The 19,347-nt window shown below is 40.1% G+C and overlaps 1 protein-coding gene across 5 annotated transcripts in view; it reads left to right on the forward strand.

Annotated features, from left to right (window-relative positions):
• Positions 1-19,347, forward strand: part of LOC135101636 (vacuolar protein sorting-associated protein 52 homolog) — a 241,875-nt gene that overhangs the window by 189,299 nt on the left and 33,229 nt on the right. For all 5 annotated transcript variants that reach the window (XM_064005942.1, XM_064005905.1, XM_064005933.1 and 2 more), the window contains one exon: positions 13,712-13,889. In XM_064005942.1, the coding sequence (XP_063862012.1) occupies positions 13,712-13,889 (178 nt within the window). The remainder of the gene's footprint in view (positions 1-13,711; positions 13,890-19,347) is intronic.

Below are 19,347 nucleotides of genomic sequence, written 5' to 3' on the forward strand. Positions count from 1 at the left end.
TACTCGTATTCCTGACCGTCTTGGAGATACGCCCAACATTCTTGACCTTTTCCTGACCTCTAATCCTTCTGCTTATGCTGTCACCCTTTCTTCTCCGTTGGGCTCCTCCGATCACAATCTCATAACTTTATCTTGTCCTATCACTCCAATCCCTCCTCAGGATCCCCCTAAGCGAAGGTGCCTCTGGCGTTTTGCCTCTGCTAGTTGGGGGGACCTGGGGAGGTATTTTGCTGATTTTCCTTGGAATGACTACTGCTTCCATGTCAGAGACCCGTCTTTGTGTGCTGAGCACATAACAGAGGTGATAGTGTCTGGCATGGAGGCATACATTCCTCACTCTTTTTCTCGTCCTAAACCTTCTAAACCTTGGTTTAACACAGCTTGTTCTCGTGCTATACATGATAGAGAGGTGGCCCACAAAAGGCACTTAAGCCTTCCATCACCAGAATCTCATGCACTTTATATTTCTGCCCGGAACCATGCCAAGTCTGTTCTCCAACTAGCCAAAAACTCCTTCATTAACAGAAAATGTCAAAACCTTTCAAGATCTAACTCCCCTCGTGATTTCTGGCATCTAGCCAAAAACATCTCCAATAACTTTGCTTCTTCTTCTTTCCCTCCTCTATTTCAACCAGATGGCACCTCTGCTATCACATCTATTTCTAAAGCTGAACTCTTTGCTCAAACCTTTGCTAAAAACTCTACCTTGGACGATTCTGGGCTTGTTCCTCCCTCTCCTCCACCCTCTGACTACTTCATGCCACCTATTAAAATTCTTCACAATGATGTTTTCCATGCCCTCGCTGGCCTAAACCCTCGGAAGGCTTATGGACCTGATGGGGTCCCTCCTATTGTTCTCCGACACTGTGCCTCCGTGCTTGCACCTTGCCTAGTCAAACTCTTTCAGCTCTGTCTGTCAACATCTACCTTTCCTTCTTGCTGGAAGTTTGCCTACATTCAACCTGTTCCTAAAAAAGGGTGACTGTTCTAATCCCTCAAACTACTGTCCTATTGCTTTAATTTCCTGCCTATCTAAAGTTTTTGAATCTATCCTCAACAGGAAGATTCTTAAACATCTATCACTTCACAACCTTCTATCTGATCGCCAGTATGGGTTCCGTCAAGGCCGCTCTACTGGTGATCTTCTGGCTTTCCTTACTGAGTCTTGGTCATCCTCTTTTAGAGATTTTGGTGAAACTTTTGCTGTTGCCTTGGACATATCAAAAGGTTTTGATAGAGTCTGGCACAAAGCTTTGATTTCCAAACTATCCTCCTATGGTTTCTATCCTTCTCTCTGTAACTTCATCTCAAGTTTCCTTTCTGACCATTGTATTGCTGCTGTGGTAGACGGTCACTGTTCTTCTCCTAAATCTATTAACAGTGGTGTTCCTCAGGGTTCTGTCCTGTCACCCACTCTCTTCTTATTATTCATTAATGATCTTCTAAACCAAACTTCTTGTCCTATTCACTCCTACGCTGATGATACCACCCTGCACTTTTCCACGTCTTTTCATAGACGTCCAACCCTTCAGGAGGTAAACATATCACGCAGGGAAGCCACAGAACACCTGACTTCTGATCTTTCTAAAATTTGTGATTGGGGCAGAGCAAACTTGGTATTGTTCAATGCCTCAAAAACTCAATTCCTCCATCTATCAACTCGACACAACCTTCTAGACAACTATCCCCTCTTCTTCAATAACACTCAACTGTCCCCCTCTTCTACACTGAACATCCTCGGTCTGTCCTTTACTTATAATCTGAACTGGAAACTTCACATCTCATCTCTAGCTAAAACAACTTCTATGAAGTTAGGCGTTCTGAGATGTCTCCACCAGTTTTTCTCACCACCCCCAGCTGCTAACTCTGAACAAGGGCCTTATCCGTCCATGTATAGAGTATGCTTCACATGTCTGGGGGGGTTCCACTCATACTGCTCTTCTAGACAGGGTGGAATCAAAAGCTTTTCGTCTCATCAACTCCTCTCCTCTAACTGACTGTCTTCAGCCTCTCTCTCACCGCCGCAATGTTGCATATCTAGCTGTCTTCTACCGCTATTTTCATGCTAACTGCTCTTCTGATCTTGCTAACTGCATGCCTCCCCTCCTTCCGCGGCCTCGCTGCACAAGACTTTCTTCTTTCTCTCACCCCTGTTCTGTGCACCTCTCTAACGCAAGAGTTAACCAGTATTCTCAATCATTCATCCCTTTCTCTGGTAAACTCTGGAACTCCCTGCCTGCTTCTGTATTTCCACCTTCCTATGACTTGAATTCCTTCAAGAGGGAGGTTTCAAGACACTTATCCATCAATTTTTGACCTCTGCTTTGACCCTTTAATGGGACTGGCATTTCAGTGGGCATTTTTTTTATTAGATTTTTGTTGCCCTTTGCCAGTGTCCTTCCTACATAAAAAAAAAAAAAAAAAAACAGGACAAATGTGGTTATGGAGACAGGACAAAATGAGCTTTGGCTTGTGCCCTGTATAATATAGCTAGGTAAAAAAGTGGGGAAAAAAGTCAGCTTCTTCACAGGTCGGAATGAATAAGCAGTTTTTCAGTGTTTTCAATACCTTGAGTGGGTTTTGTGATCCTTAAATTTAGCACTATCCCTTGGGAAGAAAGCAAATACGAAACTCAGGAAAGGAATGTATGTTGGAACTATGTACTGCCTGTTTCCAGTCCTATGGCACTTTTCCTTGGTCCAATGAGATGTTAATTAAGTTGCAAATCTTCTCAGACAGTTGGAAACTGCACTACCATAGAACCCAATTTGATACACCATCTGGTCCTGCTGTTTTCCTCCTATCAAGTACATCCATCATTTTCTTGACTTCTTATGTTATTATCCTTATCCTTGTTAGTTTATCTTGCCTTTCTGTTGTTCTGGTTATTTCATTGAAGACACTTTCTCTAATGGAAACTGACTGAAAACTATTATTCATCACCTATACTAGTACATTTGTATTTTTTATCATTTCACCATTTACTATAAGTTTCTTAACATCATCTTTATTTTTTTAATTTGCCATTAATATATCTGTAGAATAATTTTGGCTCATCCTTGCCCTTGTCAATAATATTCTTTTCATAATTCTTTTGTTCATTTTTTCTTGTTTTAAAATAATGGTTTCTTTTCATTTTGTAATTAATCCAGTTGTCTTGCCTCATGTTTTTCTCCATTTGTTCCATGCTTCTTTTTGTTGTCTGGCTTGTATATGTTTCCAATTAAACCACTCTTCCCTTTTTTTGTAGATCAGTTTTCTTTTCTGGTGTCCATTTATTCACCCCTTTCATGTATGTTTCTAGGAAGATGGCCCATTTCTTGTCAGTGTCATTTGTGTTGAAGATTACATCCCATCATGCACCCTCAAAGTAATTCCTTAGTTGGTGAAAATTTGCCTTGCTGGTCTTTTTTGTGGTCCTCATTTTTTATTTCCATGTCCCCTTTATTTAATCAGAACTCTATTAGTGCATGGACACTTTTACCAGTTAGGCTCTTGTACATCATATTCTCATAAAGATCAGATCAAGTCGTGATAGTTCGTCGCTCCCGTGGAATCTCACGTTTTCCTCAACCTACTGTGTGAGAAGGTTTTCCATGGCCAACTCCAACATTTTGTTCCCCCATGACACTTTCTCACCTGCCATTGACCAGTTTTCCCATGACACTTCCCTACAGTTAAAGTCTTCCATTATGAGGGTGTCATTATTTTCTTTGAGTAAAGACTCTAAGTGATTCCTTGTGTCATTTAATTTTTCTTGTAGTCTTGTTCTGTCCAAGCATTTGTTTTTTAATGGAAGATAAACTATTATTAAATTCACATAATCACCTCCTCTCTGTCTCACTCCCAGTTTCAGCATTTCACCTTCACCCAGCTCTCCAGTGGTCAAGTCTATCAGTGTCATTTCTTTAATAATAGCATCACTCCCCCTCCTTGCTTATTTTCATGTTTTCTCATCCATATGTTATATTTGCCTTCCTGTATGTTCCATGTTGCTGAATTACCAGTTATTTATTTATTATTTATTTATTTATTTTATTTATTTATTATTTATTTATTTATTTATTTTTATTTATTTATTTATTTATTTATTTATTATTATATTTTTTTTTTACTTTTTTTTTTTTCTCTTAGGTAATCCTCTGTTTCTAGCACTGATGATCTTAACCTATTCACATTTGTATATAGGACTTTTAGTCCATCATTTATTCCTGGTCCTTTCATATGTACCATTTCCTTAACTTCATCTCCATTTCTCTCAAGTAAAATCTCTTTATTTTCCCCTTCATGTGTGTGTGTGTGTGTATTTACCTAGTTGTATAATGCAGGGTTCGAGCAGGGGTCATAGTGTCCTGCTTCCATATCCATATTTATTCAGCATTTCCTTAAATTTATGCAAGTTTGGTGCTGTAACAACCTCTTCATTTAGGCCATTCCAGATATCACAATTCTGTGTGGAAAACTGTACTTCTTGATGTCCCTCAAACACTGACTCTTCCTGATCTTCTTTGAGTGCCCTCTCGTCTGTCGAGCTTCATCTTCTAGCAACACCAGGTCCTGTTTGTCTATCTTCTCAATGCGGTTTACTATTTTATACATCATTATTAGATCTCCTCTTTCTCTTCTAACTTGCAAAGTTGGTAGTCCCATTTCTTTCAAGTGCTCTTCATATGTTAGGTCTTTTTAGCTCCGTTACCATCCTTGTAGCTGCCCTTTGAATTCTTTCCAATTTCTTTATACCTTTTTTCATATGCAGAGACCACACCACTGCTGCATATTCCAGCCTGGGACATAGCATAGTGGCTATAATTTTTTTTCACCAAAGTCTTATCCATGTAATGAAATGCCACCCTAATATTTGTTAACATTCTGCACTTCAAGCCAAATATCTCACTTATATGCCATTCTGGGGTCAGGGTATCTTGTTTAATCACTCCTAGGTCTTTCTCTTCCTTGTTCTTCATTATTACTTCCACATTTTACAGTCCCATGCAGGTCTTATTTTACTCTTTCCCAATTCCATCACATGGCATTTCTTAGCAATGAATTCCAATTTCCACTTCTTGCTCCACCCATAAATCTTGTCAATATCTCTTTGCAACTCCATAAAATCAACATGGCTCTTTATTACTCTTAACAGTTTTGCATCATCAACAAACAGATTAATATAACTGGTCAAACCTTCCTGCATATCACTGATGTATATTTGGAACATAATGGATGCTAACACTGACCTCTGTGGTACTCCACTTGTTACATTAATCCAACTTGAACAGGTGTCCCTGATCACAGTTCTCATTTCTCTATCCTTTAAGTAGTCCCTCATCCATTTTAGCATTGTCCCTTTCAGTCCTCCTATATGTTCCATCTTTCACAGTAGTCTTTTATGTGGAACTTCATATATTACTCTTGTATAGAAACTTAGTAAATTTGTCGCACATGACCTTCCTTTTCTGAAACCAAATTGGCTATTTCTTATAACTTTGTTTTCTTCCAAATATTGCACCCACTTTTCCTTGATCACTATTTTACAGATCTTCCCCACAACACTATTTAGCGACACCAGTCTATAATTTAGTGGCTCAGTCCTCCTTCCTCCTTTGTGTATTGGCACTATATTTGCTCTCTTCCACTCCCTTGGTACTCTTTCCTTTATCAGTGAGTTGTTAATTACATTCCAAATGTGTATGTGTATGTATGTGTGTGTGTGTGTGTGTGTGTGTGTGTGTGTGTGTGTGTGTATTTACCTAGTTGTATTTACCTAGTTGTGGTTTATGGGAGGAGAGTAATCTCATAGTATCCCATCTCTATATCTATCTACAAATTTTACCAATGTGTCTTCGAAGTAAAATTTTCAGTAACTGTTACTCCTAAATCCACTTCCTCTTTTGACTTCTTTAACTTCACACCTTCCATCTCATAATGATATTGTATTCTTTTCTTACTCTTACCAAACTCCATTAATTTACACTTACTTAAATTGAATTCTATTTGCCAAGATTTACTCCATCTATTTATCTTATTTAAATCATCTTGCACTACCATACAGTCATTTACATTTTCTACCCTTCTCATCAGCTTAGCATCATCTGCAAATAAGTTCATATAACTATCTATTTCTTTATTTGTGTCGTTCACATATATTACAAACATTATCAATCCCAACACTGACACCTGTGGGACATCACTAGTTACTTTCAGCCATGATGAATCTTGGTCTTGTATTATAGTTCTCATCTCTTTATCATCCAGATGATCCTCCATCAACTCCAGCAGTCTTCCTCCAATTTTTCCATAATTTTTTTTCTTCCATAGCAATCTTCAGTGTGGTACTTTTTTCAAATGCCTTCTTCAAGTCTAAGTAGACACCATCCACCCATCTGTCTCTCTCCTGCACAATATCAACTACCCTTGAACAAAAGGACAAAAAGTTCATGGAGCATGATCTTCCCGTCCTAAATCCAAATTGACAATTTACTAAAACTTTATCTCTTTCCAAGTGTTCCATCTATCTTTCCTTTACTGTTCTTTCACATAATTTTCCTATAACACTAGTCAAGGACACTGGTCTATAATTTAGTGGATTTTCCTTATTTCCTCCTTTGTATATAGGTGTAATATTTGCTCTCTTCCAATCTTTTGGTACTCTTCCCTGTGATAGTGATGTCACCACTAGGCTGTGAGTTTTATCAGCCAGTTGTTTTTTACATTCCTTCAATATCTAGTTTGATAGTCCATCTGCACCAGTTGCTTTATTTACTTCAAGTTCTTCCATCATCTTAAGTATTTCTTCAGAACTGACTGGGACTGTACTCAGTATATTCCTCAACAACTTATCCCTTCCAGCATCAAACTCCCCCTCCACAGTAAATACCGATATGAAACTATTGTTCACAACCTCCGCCATGTCCTGTGCATCATCACAGATTTTTCCTTCAACTTTCAGTCTTGATACACCTTTCTTCTTCTTCATCTTCCCATTAATATGTCTAAAGAATAGTTTGGGTTCATTTTTATACTTATCTATTATATCTGTTTCATAGTTTCTTCTCTTCATTCTTATTATTTCAGTGTACTTGTTTCTAGGATCAGTATATTCCTCCCATCTGCTCTCAGTTTTCCTCTCCTTCCATCTATTCCAAGTATTTCATTTACGATTTCTAGCCTCTTTGCATTTTGTATTGAACCATTCTTTACCCTTTCTACATCTCGCTCCTCCTTTTAGGTACAAATTTCTCCACAGCAGAATTATATATCCTTATAAATTCATCCCATTTTTCCCAAACATCTTCTGCATCTTCAGAGTCTTTCCAGTCCATGGCAACAAAGTACTTTCTTAATCTTAATTTTTCAAAGTTAGCTTTACTATATTTAAATCTTTTCACCTTATAATTTTCATCAATGATTACATTTTCATTTTTCAAATTAAATTCCATCAACACATGATCACTTGTACCTAGAGGACTATCATAGTGTATAGTTTCAATAATTTCCATATCCTTGGTAAACACTAAATCAAGTCTTGATGGTTTATCTCTTCCACTAAATCTGGTATCATAGTCAACCCATTGAGTCATCAAGTTTTCCACTGCCCAGTTCAGTAGTCTATTACTCCTTGAGCTCTCACTTCCAGTAGTTATCAATGTCTCCCAATTTATCTCCTTACAATTAAAATCACTAACAATAACTATATCACTACTTTCCATCACTATCTTTTCAAGACCTTTTAACACATCTACCAACATCTCTTCATGCTCTTCTTTTTGCCAAGCTTTGGTCATAGGTGGCACATACACTCCTACATAATTCATTATCCTTCCATTTCCATTTCTAATCATCACTTGTAGAATTTCAGAATTGTCTTCACTTTTTATTACCTTTACTTTGACACATTTTTTAGTCAGAATTGTCTCTCCACCTCCTCCCTTATCACTTCTGTTTTTCATCCATAAATCATATTTATCATCACCAATGTCAAGAGTTCAAATTCATTTTTCCACTTTGTCTCACATAATACAGCAACATCTGGTGTGGTTCTGTTTAATAACTCATTTAATTCCATCTTTGTTGACATTAATCCATTTACATTAGTATAACATGCTTTACTTACTGTTTGATGTACCATTTCTTTACTCTCATATCTTACTCTCCAGAAAAACTTCTCCTCCTCCGTTCACTGTTTGTTTTTTTGTTTAGCCTCATTTACCAGTTCCTTTTGCTTCAACGTTTCAGTCTCATCCATATCCCTGTTTATCCATACATTCTTATATTCTTTATCTCCAGACAACCTCCAAGACCCATTAATTACTTCTGCTTGTACCTGTGTTGCAAACCTTATCCTTATGGGTCTCATTTTTTTCTTCTTTATATTTCCCAATTCTTTGGAACTCTTCCACTTGCTTTACAACCTGGCTGTCTTCACCTGTCACTTTCTTCAGTAACTTATTCAACATTTTCTTTTCCTTTTCCTCTCTTTGAATTCTGCTTACTATTTTCTTTTCCTTTAAACCAAAACCAAATACGATTACTTGTTTATATTTTTCTACAGTGTCTCTCACTATTTTTTTCTCTTCTTTAATAACATTTACCACTTTCTGTCTCAGGTTTTGTTTCTCATTTTCTTGTTGTTCTATTATTTTCTTTAGTGATTCTTCTTCAAATTTACATTCATTTAACCACTTATTTTGCCTCATTTCCACATCTTTTACACTTGCTTTCATTTCTTCATTTCCTTTCTGAACAGTTTCTACTTTTTCCTTTATTTGTTTCTTTAAACATTCATTTTCCACCTTTAACTTTTCATTTTTATCTTCCATCTCACTCAACTTTGCTGTAATAGTCATCAACTCCATACCTGTCTCCTTCTGGTGTGCCTCCAATGTCTTTATTATCTCCAATAATTTGTCCATCATTTCTTCCATATGCAAAATTTTTCTACACTGCAGACTATTATTTAATTCTCTTTCTTCTCCAGTAAAACCTTCAGATGAACCTCTTTCTTTTGGGGTGCTGTCTTCTGCCATGTTTGTCCAAAATGTAAACAAACCAAACCAAACTTTCCTAGTGATGGGAAAACTATACTCACAGTACTGTTCCTTCCCTCCCTATTTACCACCTAGGTATTCCTGTGTCTTCAAAACATATCTTGTTCCACCATGAGCAATTTGTGTTATTCCTTCCTTCTATATGCAGAGCACTAGGAAACATGTCCTTTCAGCTCCACCACTGCCGTGTGTGTGTGTGTGTGTGTGTGTGTGTGTGTGTGTGTGTGTGTGTGTGTGTGTGTGTGTGTGTGTATTTACCTAGTTGTATTATACAGGGCACAAGCCAAAGCTCATTTTGTCCAGTCTCCATAACCATGTTTATCCAGTTTCTCTTTAAATATGTGTATACTGCTTGCCACAACCACCTCTTCATTCAGATATTCCAGATTTCGGTAGTTCAATACTGAAGCTGTATTTCTTGATGTTGCTCAAACATCCACTCTTCTTTATTTTCTTCCCATGCCCCATTATCTGTCTCCCTTCTCTTCCATTTGTGGTAGTAAGTCATTTCTGTCTATTCTTTCTATATTGTTTACTAATTTGTACATTGTTATCAGGTCTCCTCTTTCCCTTCTCTCTTGTAGTGCTGGTAATCCCATCTCTTCAAGTCTTTCTTCATAGCTTAAGTCTTTCATTTCTGGTACCTTCTTTACCGCTATCCTCTGTATTCTTTCCAGTTTCCGTATATGTAGAGCGGAAATTACGGCTGTGTATTCCAATTTAGATTGTATAATGTTTGTTATAATTTTCTTCATAATTTTTTTTATCTAAATAGTTGAACGCCACCCTAATGTTTATTAACAAGCTGAATATTCCATTTATTTGCCTTTTAGGTGATAGTGTGTCTTGGATCATTACTCCAAAATCTTTTCTTCATTATTTTTCGTTATTATTTCTCCTTCTATTTTGTAATTCCATGAAGGTCCCTTTTCACTTTTTCCTATTTCTAATATGTGACATTTTTTGGCATTAAATTTCAGTTTCCATCTTTGGCTCCATGCATGTATCTTGTCAGTATCCTTTTGTAACTCCTTGCAGTGATTTACATCCTTTATTATTTTCATTATTTTTTGCATCATCAGCAAAAAGGTTTATTTAACTATTTAGATCCTCTGTCATATCATTTATATATTTGAAACACAGATCCTTGCAGTACCCCACTTGTCACATAACACCAATTTGAATTAGTGTCTCTGATTACTGTTCTCATTTCCCTCCTTTGTAAATAATCATCCATTTAATTCAATGTTGCTCCCTTTAGTCCTCCTCCATTCTTTAACTTCCTCATAAGACTTTTGTGGGGAACTTTATTAAATGATTTTTTGAGATCCAGGTATACTGCATCAACCTATCCATCCCTCTCTTGCACTCCATCTGTTACTCTCGTGTAGAAGCTTAGTAGATTTGTGACACAGGGTCTCCCTTTCCTGAATCCAAATTGCTTTTCTGTAATTATCTTTTCCTCTTCTAGATATTGCACCCACCTGTCTTTAATTACTATTTCACAAAGCTTGCTTAAAATACTTGTTAGTGACACTGGTCTGTAATTTAATAGTTCCATTTTATTTCCCCCTTTGTATATTAGCACTATGTTAACTCTTTTCCATTCCCTTAGTACTTTTCCTTCTCTCAACAAGCTGTTTATTATATCCTACATGGGTTTCTCCATTTGTTCTCTGCATTCTTTTAATATCTATCCATTTACTTGATCTGGTCCCATAACTTTTCTAACATCCAGCTCTTCCAGTAGTTTCTTGATTTCTTGTCTCTTTTCTTGTACCTCCTGTGTTCCCACATTCTGTGATACCACTCAGCACCACAAAATCAGTTTCCTTTGTAAACACAAATTGAAAACTCATTCATTAGTTTCATAAATTCTTCCTTCTCCTTTATGTCATCCCTATGTTTCATTTTTCCATTTATGTATCTATAGAAGAGTTTGGGATCTTTCTTGTATTTTCTTACTGTATTCTTCTCTTCTTATTATACCATATTCATTCCTTGCCCTTCTGTATTCTTCCCTAGTATTTCTGTTCAGATTTCTCATCATTTCTTCCATGCCATGTCCTTTTTCTTTTTTGCTTCTACACACCTGGCATTATACCATTCATGCTTCCCAATTTTCACTTTATAACTTGGCACAAATTGTTGCACCCCCTCTCTATACTTGCTAAAAAATATCTCATATTTTTCTTGCACTACTTTACCTCCAAATAGCTCTTTCCAGTTAATTTTTCCATAAAATTTATTAAGCTCTGCAAAGTTTGCCTTAGCGTAGTTTTGTCTCCTATTTTTCATTCCTGTGCAACACTGTTTCCTCCTGTACTACTATTTCTATTGTCATGTGATCACTTCTTCCCAGTGGACTCAAATAGTGTATACTTCATCTACTTTGTGTGTGTGTGTGTGTTTACCTAATTACCTAGTTGTGTTTTACAGGAAAAGAGCTATGCTTGTGCTGTCCTGTCTCCATATCTATAAGCATCCAGCTTAACTTTAAATTCATGAATATCTGTTGCTTGTACCACTGTTTCATCTAAGTTGTTCCATATTTCTATGCTTCTGTTTGGTAAACCATATTTCTTGATATCTCTTCTACTTGCTGTTTTCCTCAATTTCACTCCATGTCCTCTTGTATCTCTTGAGCCCCACACAAATAAGTCTTCTTTGTCAACTTGATCCTTGTCCTTTAAAGCTCTGTAAATAGCAATCAGGTCCCCTCTTTCTCTTCTCTCTTGTAATGGTGGAAGCTTCAATCCCCTTAATCTTTCTTCATAGGTTAAATCTCTCAAACTTGGTACCAATTTGGTTGCAGCTCTTTGGATCCTTTCTATTTTCCTTATTTTCTTTTTATTATGGGGTGACCAAACAATTGTGACATATTCCAGTTTTGGTTTGTGTGTGTGTTTGTGTTTGTGTTTTTTCTCCACATTCAGCAGGATGCAGCAATGCAGTGCCATTGCATCCAAGACTATGAGTGTATGTGTGTTTTGTCTTCACATTCAGTAGGGTGCAGTAGTGCAGTACCATTGCATCTAAGATTGTGTGAGAATGTGTTCTGTCTTCACATTAGGCAGGGTGCAGCAGTGCAGCTTAATCACATCTAAGCCTGTGTGAGTGTGTGTTTTGTCCTCATATTCAGCAGGGTGCAACTGTGCAGCAGCACCATCGTATCTAAGAGTGTGTGCATATGTGTATTTTGTCTTCATATTCATCAGGGTGCAACAGTGTAGCACCATCATATTTAAGATTGTGTGGGTGTGTGTGTTTTGTCCTCATATTTGGCAGAGTGCAGTGGTGCTGCAATGCAATGCTATCATATCTAAGATATATGTGAGTGTGTGTTCTGTCTTCAAATCTGGTGTGATTCAGCAGTGCAGTGTCACTGTATATAAAACTGTGTGAGAGTGTATTTTGTCCTCACATTCAGTGTGATGCAGCAGTTTATGGGCTGGCCACCATCATATCCAACACAGTAGTAAGACACCTCTCATTTGTTTGTGTTTTTCACAATGCAGCAGCACCATTGCCAGCCTTCTTCTTCTCTTCTCTTTCAATTCATGCCTCCAAGAGTTGTGTTGTGGCTAACAAATGGTTGATGAAAATAAAGAATTTTGCATAGAAATACAGATAAAATACATAGCATGAATGTACTTATTTTCATTATCTGTGACACCAGTGATAGGAATGAGTGACTCATGTGCCACAAAATCATAAAACCCAAGATTATGTGTGAAAGTCAGAATGGTAAGAATTTATGACTCAGCATTTGAGTTTCACGAAACTCAAATGCAGTGAAACTCTGGGGCATACTGTATTTAAGAAAATTTGATGTTTTGGATAGTATAGAAATATTTTGATTTTGGGGGGCCTATCCGAGCTAGGTCAGAGCCATAGTCATTTTCTGATATTGCTTTCATTATAACTCTAACCTGAATTGCATCTAACACAGGCTGTTAGCAGAACCTTGCAGCCACATAAGTGGTGACCTGACTGTAAAGACAATAATGCCCAAGTGGGGGTAATTTCAGTATCAAAATTACCAGTCAGCCAGTTAGAAGAAAGACTACATGCTCCAGGACATCAAAACATCCTTGGGCACAGCCATTTGTTCTGTTGCTAGGCTATATCTACTTTAGGAAATTTGACGGATGTAACACTTCCCAATGATTCCACCAATGTCTAAGGGCCAACCTGTGCACTAAGTGGCAAAAGGCTCCACAGACTTATGGCAATCTAAATTGAAGGCCAGCCTCATTCAATACTAAAACTGTATAAGCTTTTCTATATTTCTATAGATTTTTTGTTGGTAACAGGAGTATGTTGACACTTAACCAACAAAACTAGTGTAAGAGGTATATTTATGTTTGGTGATGGGATGATTTAATGTAAAGATTATATAAAAGATTGTTCCAATATTTTTATGGTGCAGATCACAGTTGGTTAATTTGCATTCTTTAATAGATTCAAATCTGAATCTTTATATTAGATTATCTCATCACCAAACGTGTTAATGTACCTTTTAGATTTGTTTTGTCAATTAAGTTCCAACAGCATTGAAGCAATCATTCAGATTTGTGAAACATTCTTCTTTAGGACTGCAGTAACATTCCTATTAAGATACTCTTGTTATCTACTCTAAGGTTGTGTAATTGTATCATACACAGGAAAAGACAAGGGAGGACAGCAGAGAGTGTGAACGATTGAAGGAACTCTTGGGTCAACGTACAGGAGAATATATTGAGGAAGTGTTGGCACCTCATTTTGGAGGCATGTTGACCTTTGTGAGGGAGACCGACCACCTCATTGCCAACAATAACACTGAAGCTCTCAAGGATTATGAAAGTGAGTTTGTTGTTACACATACTAGAATCCATTTTTATTAATTATTGCTTAAACTCTTCATTCACACAGAAAGCATATGAAAACAAACTCCCTGCTATTCAGGGAATATAAGAAAACATGAGTTACTGCCTTCCTGATTCCTCTGAAGTTAGCTCGAGAAGAGTAGTTGACCCTAGTCTAGAAAGGATCTTCATTCTCTCTGATGCTGCTGCAGGAGATGGATCTTTATTCCCAGTTATATGTTTTCACTGGATCTTTGCCTTTTTTTTTACATTTTAGCAGAGTTTTTTGTCATCAGTCAGGTGTTTGCCTGTATGTTTTTTTTTTTTTTTTTTTTTTTTTTTTTTGTGTGTGTGTGTGTGTGTGTGTGTGTGTGTGTCATGAAAATGTCTTTGTGTTTGATGCATTTACCATCTGTTAAGGTAGATCCTCATCTGGATTGTATCTTGTGTTCACAATTGTTTTGTTATTTTCTTCATATTGTGAGTTATGTATTGATTTATCTGGAAGTCAGTTTCTAACTTACCTGTAAAGTGTTAAGTATAGACTCGGAACTCACTCACCAGCTGCCAGACCATCAGCACAGTAGTGAAGATGTCTGGGGGCTGAATATCATCATTGTTCCTAAGGGTGTGACATCACCACCCAGTGGCTCAGGCCACTGCTGTGGGTGCGTGACAAGTGTTTTCCCCACATGGTGCTTCTTGTAACTCATTATCTTAGCAATACCAATCACTACAGAAGACCAGCTGAGTGGCTGACCTATGGTCACCACTACCTTTCTCTGCCATGGAAGGGCAAGATGATGCTGGAGTCTCCAAGATGGAAACCAACTTCCAAGAATTCTCCTCCACCTCATCCAGCAAGAGGGGGAGGACACCATCTCCAACAACAGAAGGCCAGAAGAAGACCCCGTGCACATCTCCGGACTTTGAGGCTCTTCCAGATGCCTTTGTAAAGGCATCCTTTCTGCTTCATGCTACCAACAGTGCCCGGGTCTTTGCCAACCCCAGCAAGGTCTCCAAAGCCCTCAACACCTCCCCACTCAGTATTTACATCCTTAGAGGGGAAACCCATTCTTTTGGAAATGGCTCTTCCCTCATCATTGTCATATGGGAACACAACATTCCCTAAGTAGATGTCTGGGGTGGTCCAGCTTCAACTTGGGAGACTGGGAAGTGACCAGTCACTGGGCCAAGAGGGAAGAGGAGCCCTTCCAGTATGCTAGGATGGGGCTGTTTGCTGAGGACTCTGACATTCAGGAGATCTGGAATGGTTTTCGGTCCCTCAGTGGCAATGAGGTCATGGACATTACCTGGATCCCCAACCATTGCCTACCAAGGACTGTTACTGGGAAATGGATTTGCCTCAAAGTGAAAGGGGCCCTGCCAGAGCAGGTCTCCATTCTCCAGATGGTTTACTAGCCATGGCCTTTCCTTCTTCCTCTCCTCCACTCCCCAGGGTGTCAGAGGACTGGTCATTCCATCAACACTTGCCAATTGCCAGTCAACTGTTCCAGGTGTAGTAGACCTCACCCAGGTAAGGCAATACCACCTGCACAAGGACCTTTCACTGCTTTCGGTGTGGAGGTCAATATGGCCCCAGGTCAGTTCATTGCCCCCATAACCACCAGGCCCAGCAACTCTACGCCTCCCTATTACAGGAAGGAAAGCCTGCCCAGGACATCAATAGAGAACTGATGAACCTTCACCTACCTAAGTCCCACAGGGCAACTCCATCCCCATCAGACATCATAGAAACATCCTGCCCACCATCAGCCAGCCTAACTTGTCCTGGAATCTCCTACTCAGCCATCTATGCCACCAACAGATACACCATCCTGTAGGAGTCCCAGGAGGATGAAGTTACTCCAAAAATAGACCCAGCTACCTCCATCTAAGACACACACCTGCCACACGGTAGGCAGACTCACCAGAAAAGGCCACACAACAAACTGACAGTGACTATCACTCATCCTCCAACTCTTATCAGCCCCACCACTGACTTTACACTGCTTCACCTAACAATGGTGGCTGAAATTCACCAACAAAACCAGGTGCCTAGATGTCCACCATGCTGTCCCCTCTTCTTCTCCTCTCAGCCCTACCACCCCAATCAAGTCACCATCTCCACCCCAGGCATAAACCACCAGCAGCCCCAGACAAGTACCCACCACCACCCAAGGAAGAGGTGCTCTCCAACCTGTTATCCTTTCTGTGGAAGGGATACCATCTCTTCACAGAAGGTATAACACTTCCAGATATCATACCCAAGCTTTGGCCTGCTTTCTCCACTCTTCTGTCTGCACTCCTCAGATAATGGCGCTTACTTTTCTACTGTGGAACTCCAGATCCCTCCTTAAAAAAACATAAATTATAGACTTACCTGGGAGACTCACTACCTTCAGTTGTTGGCCTGTGTGAGATGTGGCTTCCACCACACCTCTCTCTCATCTTGCCCAGCAATACTATCTATCAAAAGGACTAACAACAGCGGCAGAGTGGCAGAGTCATCATTGCCCTCATGGACACACCCATCCACTCCCAATTTAATCCACCTCAGTACCAGAATGGACACCTGGAGGTAGTAGCTGCTAGGATCCATCTCCAAAGAGGCTAGTTCACCATAGCAGTCTGTTACACCCCTGGTGGAGCTGCATTTCCACAGGAATATCATCTCTACCTTTCCTTGCTGTCAGCCTCCTATGCTTATCATGGGGGATTTGAATGGCCACCACCAGTGCTGGGACCCTACCCTACCTCTACACCATAGGAACACCCCAGGCAACATCCTATTCCAGATCCTGATGAACTGCCAATACCTCACTCTCCTGAACCCATCAGGCCTCCAAATCTGGTTTCACCCACACACAGGCACATGCTTTCTCCTCAACCTCTTCCTGGGTAATCTGAGCCTCCACAATGCCACCTTCACAACTGGTCCCTACATGGGTAGCAACCATTTACCCATCCATAATTCCCTGCTCCAAGCCATTTCCAGACTCCATCCAGAGCACCATCCTCAGTATAAACTGACAACTGGCAGACATTCAAGGAAGCTCTAACAACCACCCTAGACCTCTCCAACCTCCCCATGGAAGATGCAGCAGATCAACTCAGCTGATCCCGAGTGGAAACAGGAAAAACAGCTTTCCACCTCACCACCTGCCACACTCCACACTGTCCAGGAAGACCATAGTGGAATACTGAGTGTGCACAAGCAGTTTGTGCTCACCAACAAGCCTGGAAAATGTGGCATATAACACCAATGCCACAGATGGGCAGGGAATACCGCCACTTAGATCCCTTGTGTTCTCAGACTATACTCAAGGCAAAAAGGAGTGCATGGGACAGCCACTTTTTCAGCCTCAAATTTTCCTCTGCAACAAAAAAGGACATGGGACTTCCTGCACTCTATGGAGGGCAAAACATCACACCACCACATCCCACTAGTGGACAGCAACCAAATGCCTTTGGAAGACCTGCAGAGGGCAGCAGTTTTGGCTGCCCACTACCAATCAAACATAGGCATTTCTCCCACTCTTCACCCACCCCAGGACTTCGACATGGTTATCATCAATGCCATCTTGTCCCCCAACATACTGGATCTATCTCAGCTCTTCACTAAACAAGAACTCATGGAAACCACAAGCACCCTCAAGAATAGGAAGGCACCAGGCACAACCAGATCCCCAACAAATTCCTCTCCCATCCTACCCCTCCACTACAAGAGAGCCTTCTCCAGATCTTCAACATCAATTGGCCAACAGGGACCTTCCTGTTATGGAAACCTGTCATCCTCATCCTCATACCCAAGCCTGGCAAGGACCTGACACAGCCATCAGCATACCATCCAGTAGCACTAGCACTTCTCTCATGTTGGGAGGCTGATGGAGCACTTGGTTTTCACTAGTCTCACCTGGTGGCGGGAAGAAAGGCATCTTCTGAGTGAGGAGTAGTGTGGCTTTTGGCTTTACAGGAGCACACTGGATGTACTGGAGCAGATGGAATATCACATCTGACACATGCTGTCATCATCAGTTAATGACAACTCTCTTCCTTGAACTAGAGTGACCATTCCACACAGTTCCCAACAAGGTAATGCTATATAAGTTGGCTAAAATGAACATCACTGGAACCACCCTCGTATGGATCACACACTTCCTCTCAGGCTGCTCTTACCAGGTCACAGTTGGCTCCTTTACCTCCATTCCTCTGCGCATCCATCCTCACCCCTCTTATCTTCAACATCTTGTTAGACCTGCACATTTCCCTGCACTCTCACCTACTCATATATGCTAATGACATCACCATTATCAGCAGGGCTGCAACACTGGCTCTGATACAGCACCAGCTACAAGAGGCAGCATCTTCTGCTGAAGCTTGAGTGGCCACCTTGAGCCTAATACTCAGTGCACAAAAAAGCAGACTCATGTGTTTCACCTTAAAATATCTTCTCTCCCCACCCACAATAACACTGAAGGGCAGCTGTCTCATACTCCACAGTCTACAACCTCCAGGGAATGTCTGGATGGTCCATGCCTTTCCTTCTCCTGAGCTAGACACATAGAATACCTGCAGATGGCCTGCAACAAACACCTGGACATAATGAAGAGGATAACTGGTATCTGTTTCGGGGAGCAAATAGGGATCTACTCCTCCAGTACTACTGTGTCTCCACCATGGCTAAACTAATGTACAGTAGCAGCTTCTACAGGTCAGCTGCTCATTCCACCTTTACAAACCTCAACACCATACAGAATGCTGCCTTGCAGATTTCTATGGGAGAAATGAAATCCTTTCCTGTTGTGGCCTTACATCCTGAAAGTGACATTTCACCCCTTACCACTTACAGTAGAGAGGTGGTGTGCTACCACTACCACCACACCATGAGCCTACCATTGTCCCATCCATTTGCCACTCTATATTCCAACTCAAACATGAACCAGCAGACACCAATCTGGCTCCCTGGATCATGGTAGCCCCTACTAGTTTGAGTACTACTTGTCTACAGCACCTTTAGTCTACCACCACAACCACCACAGCCCACCAGCCCACAATCCCTCCTACCACCTTGGCTAGATATCTCTCATAGCAAGGACACAATGAGGGTTCTTCATCATCAGATGTTTTGGAAGCCAGAATGACCAAAATAAAGACTCAATTATCATGCATGGATGTTTTTCCCTGATCTCTGGCTTTTTTTCTGGCTTTAAGCTATTGGGAAGCTGTTGGTTACCACATTCCTGGCCTTTCCCATAAGCCATCTTCTAGCACTCTGGCAGCAGCACACTTCCTGTAGATAGACAGATCAGTGTAGCACCACCACCTGAAAATATATACTGATGGCTCCCACTTTCCTTCACCTCCTACCACAGCAGCAGCCATATATGATCCCAGCACTGCCATTTGCAAAACATGGAGGCTCCCCCCAGATATAGATGTAGTGATGGCTGAGC

The sequence above is a fragment of the Scylla paramamosain genome, chromosome 1 (assembly GCF_035594125.1).
Source record: "Scylla paramamosain isolate STU-SP2022 chromosome 1, ASM3559412v1, whole genome shotgun sequence".
NCBI lineage: Eukaryota > Metazoa > Arthropoda > Malacostraca > Decapoda > Portunidae > Scylla > Scylla paramamosain.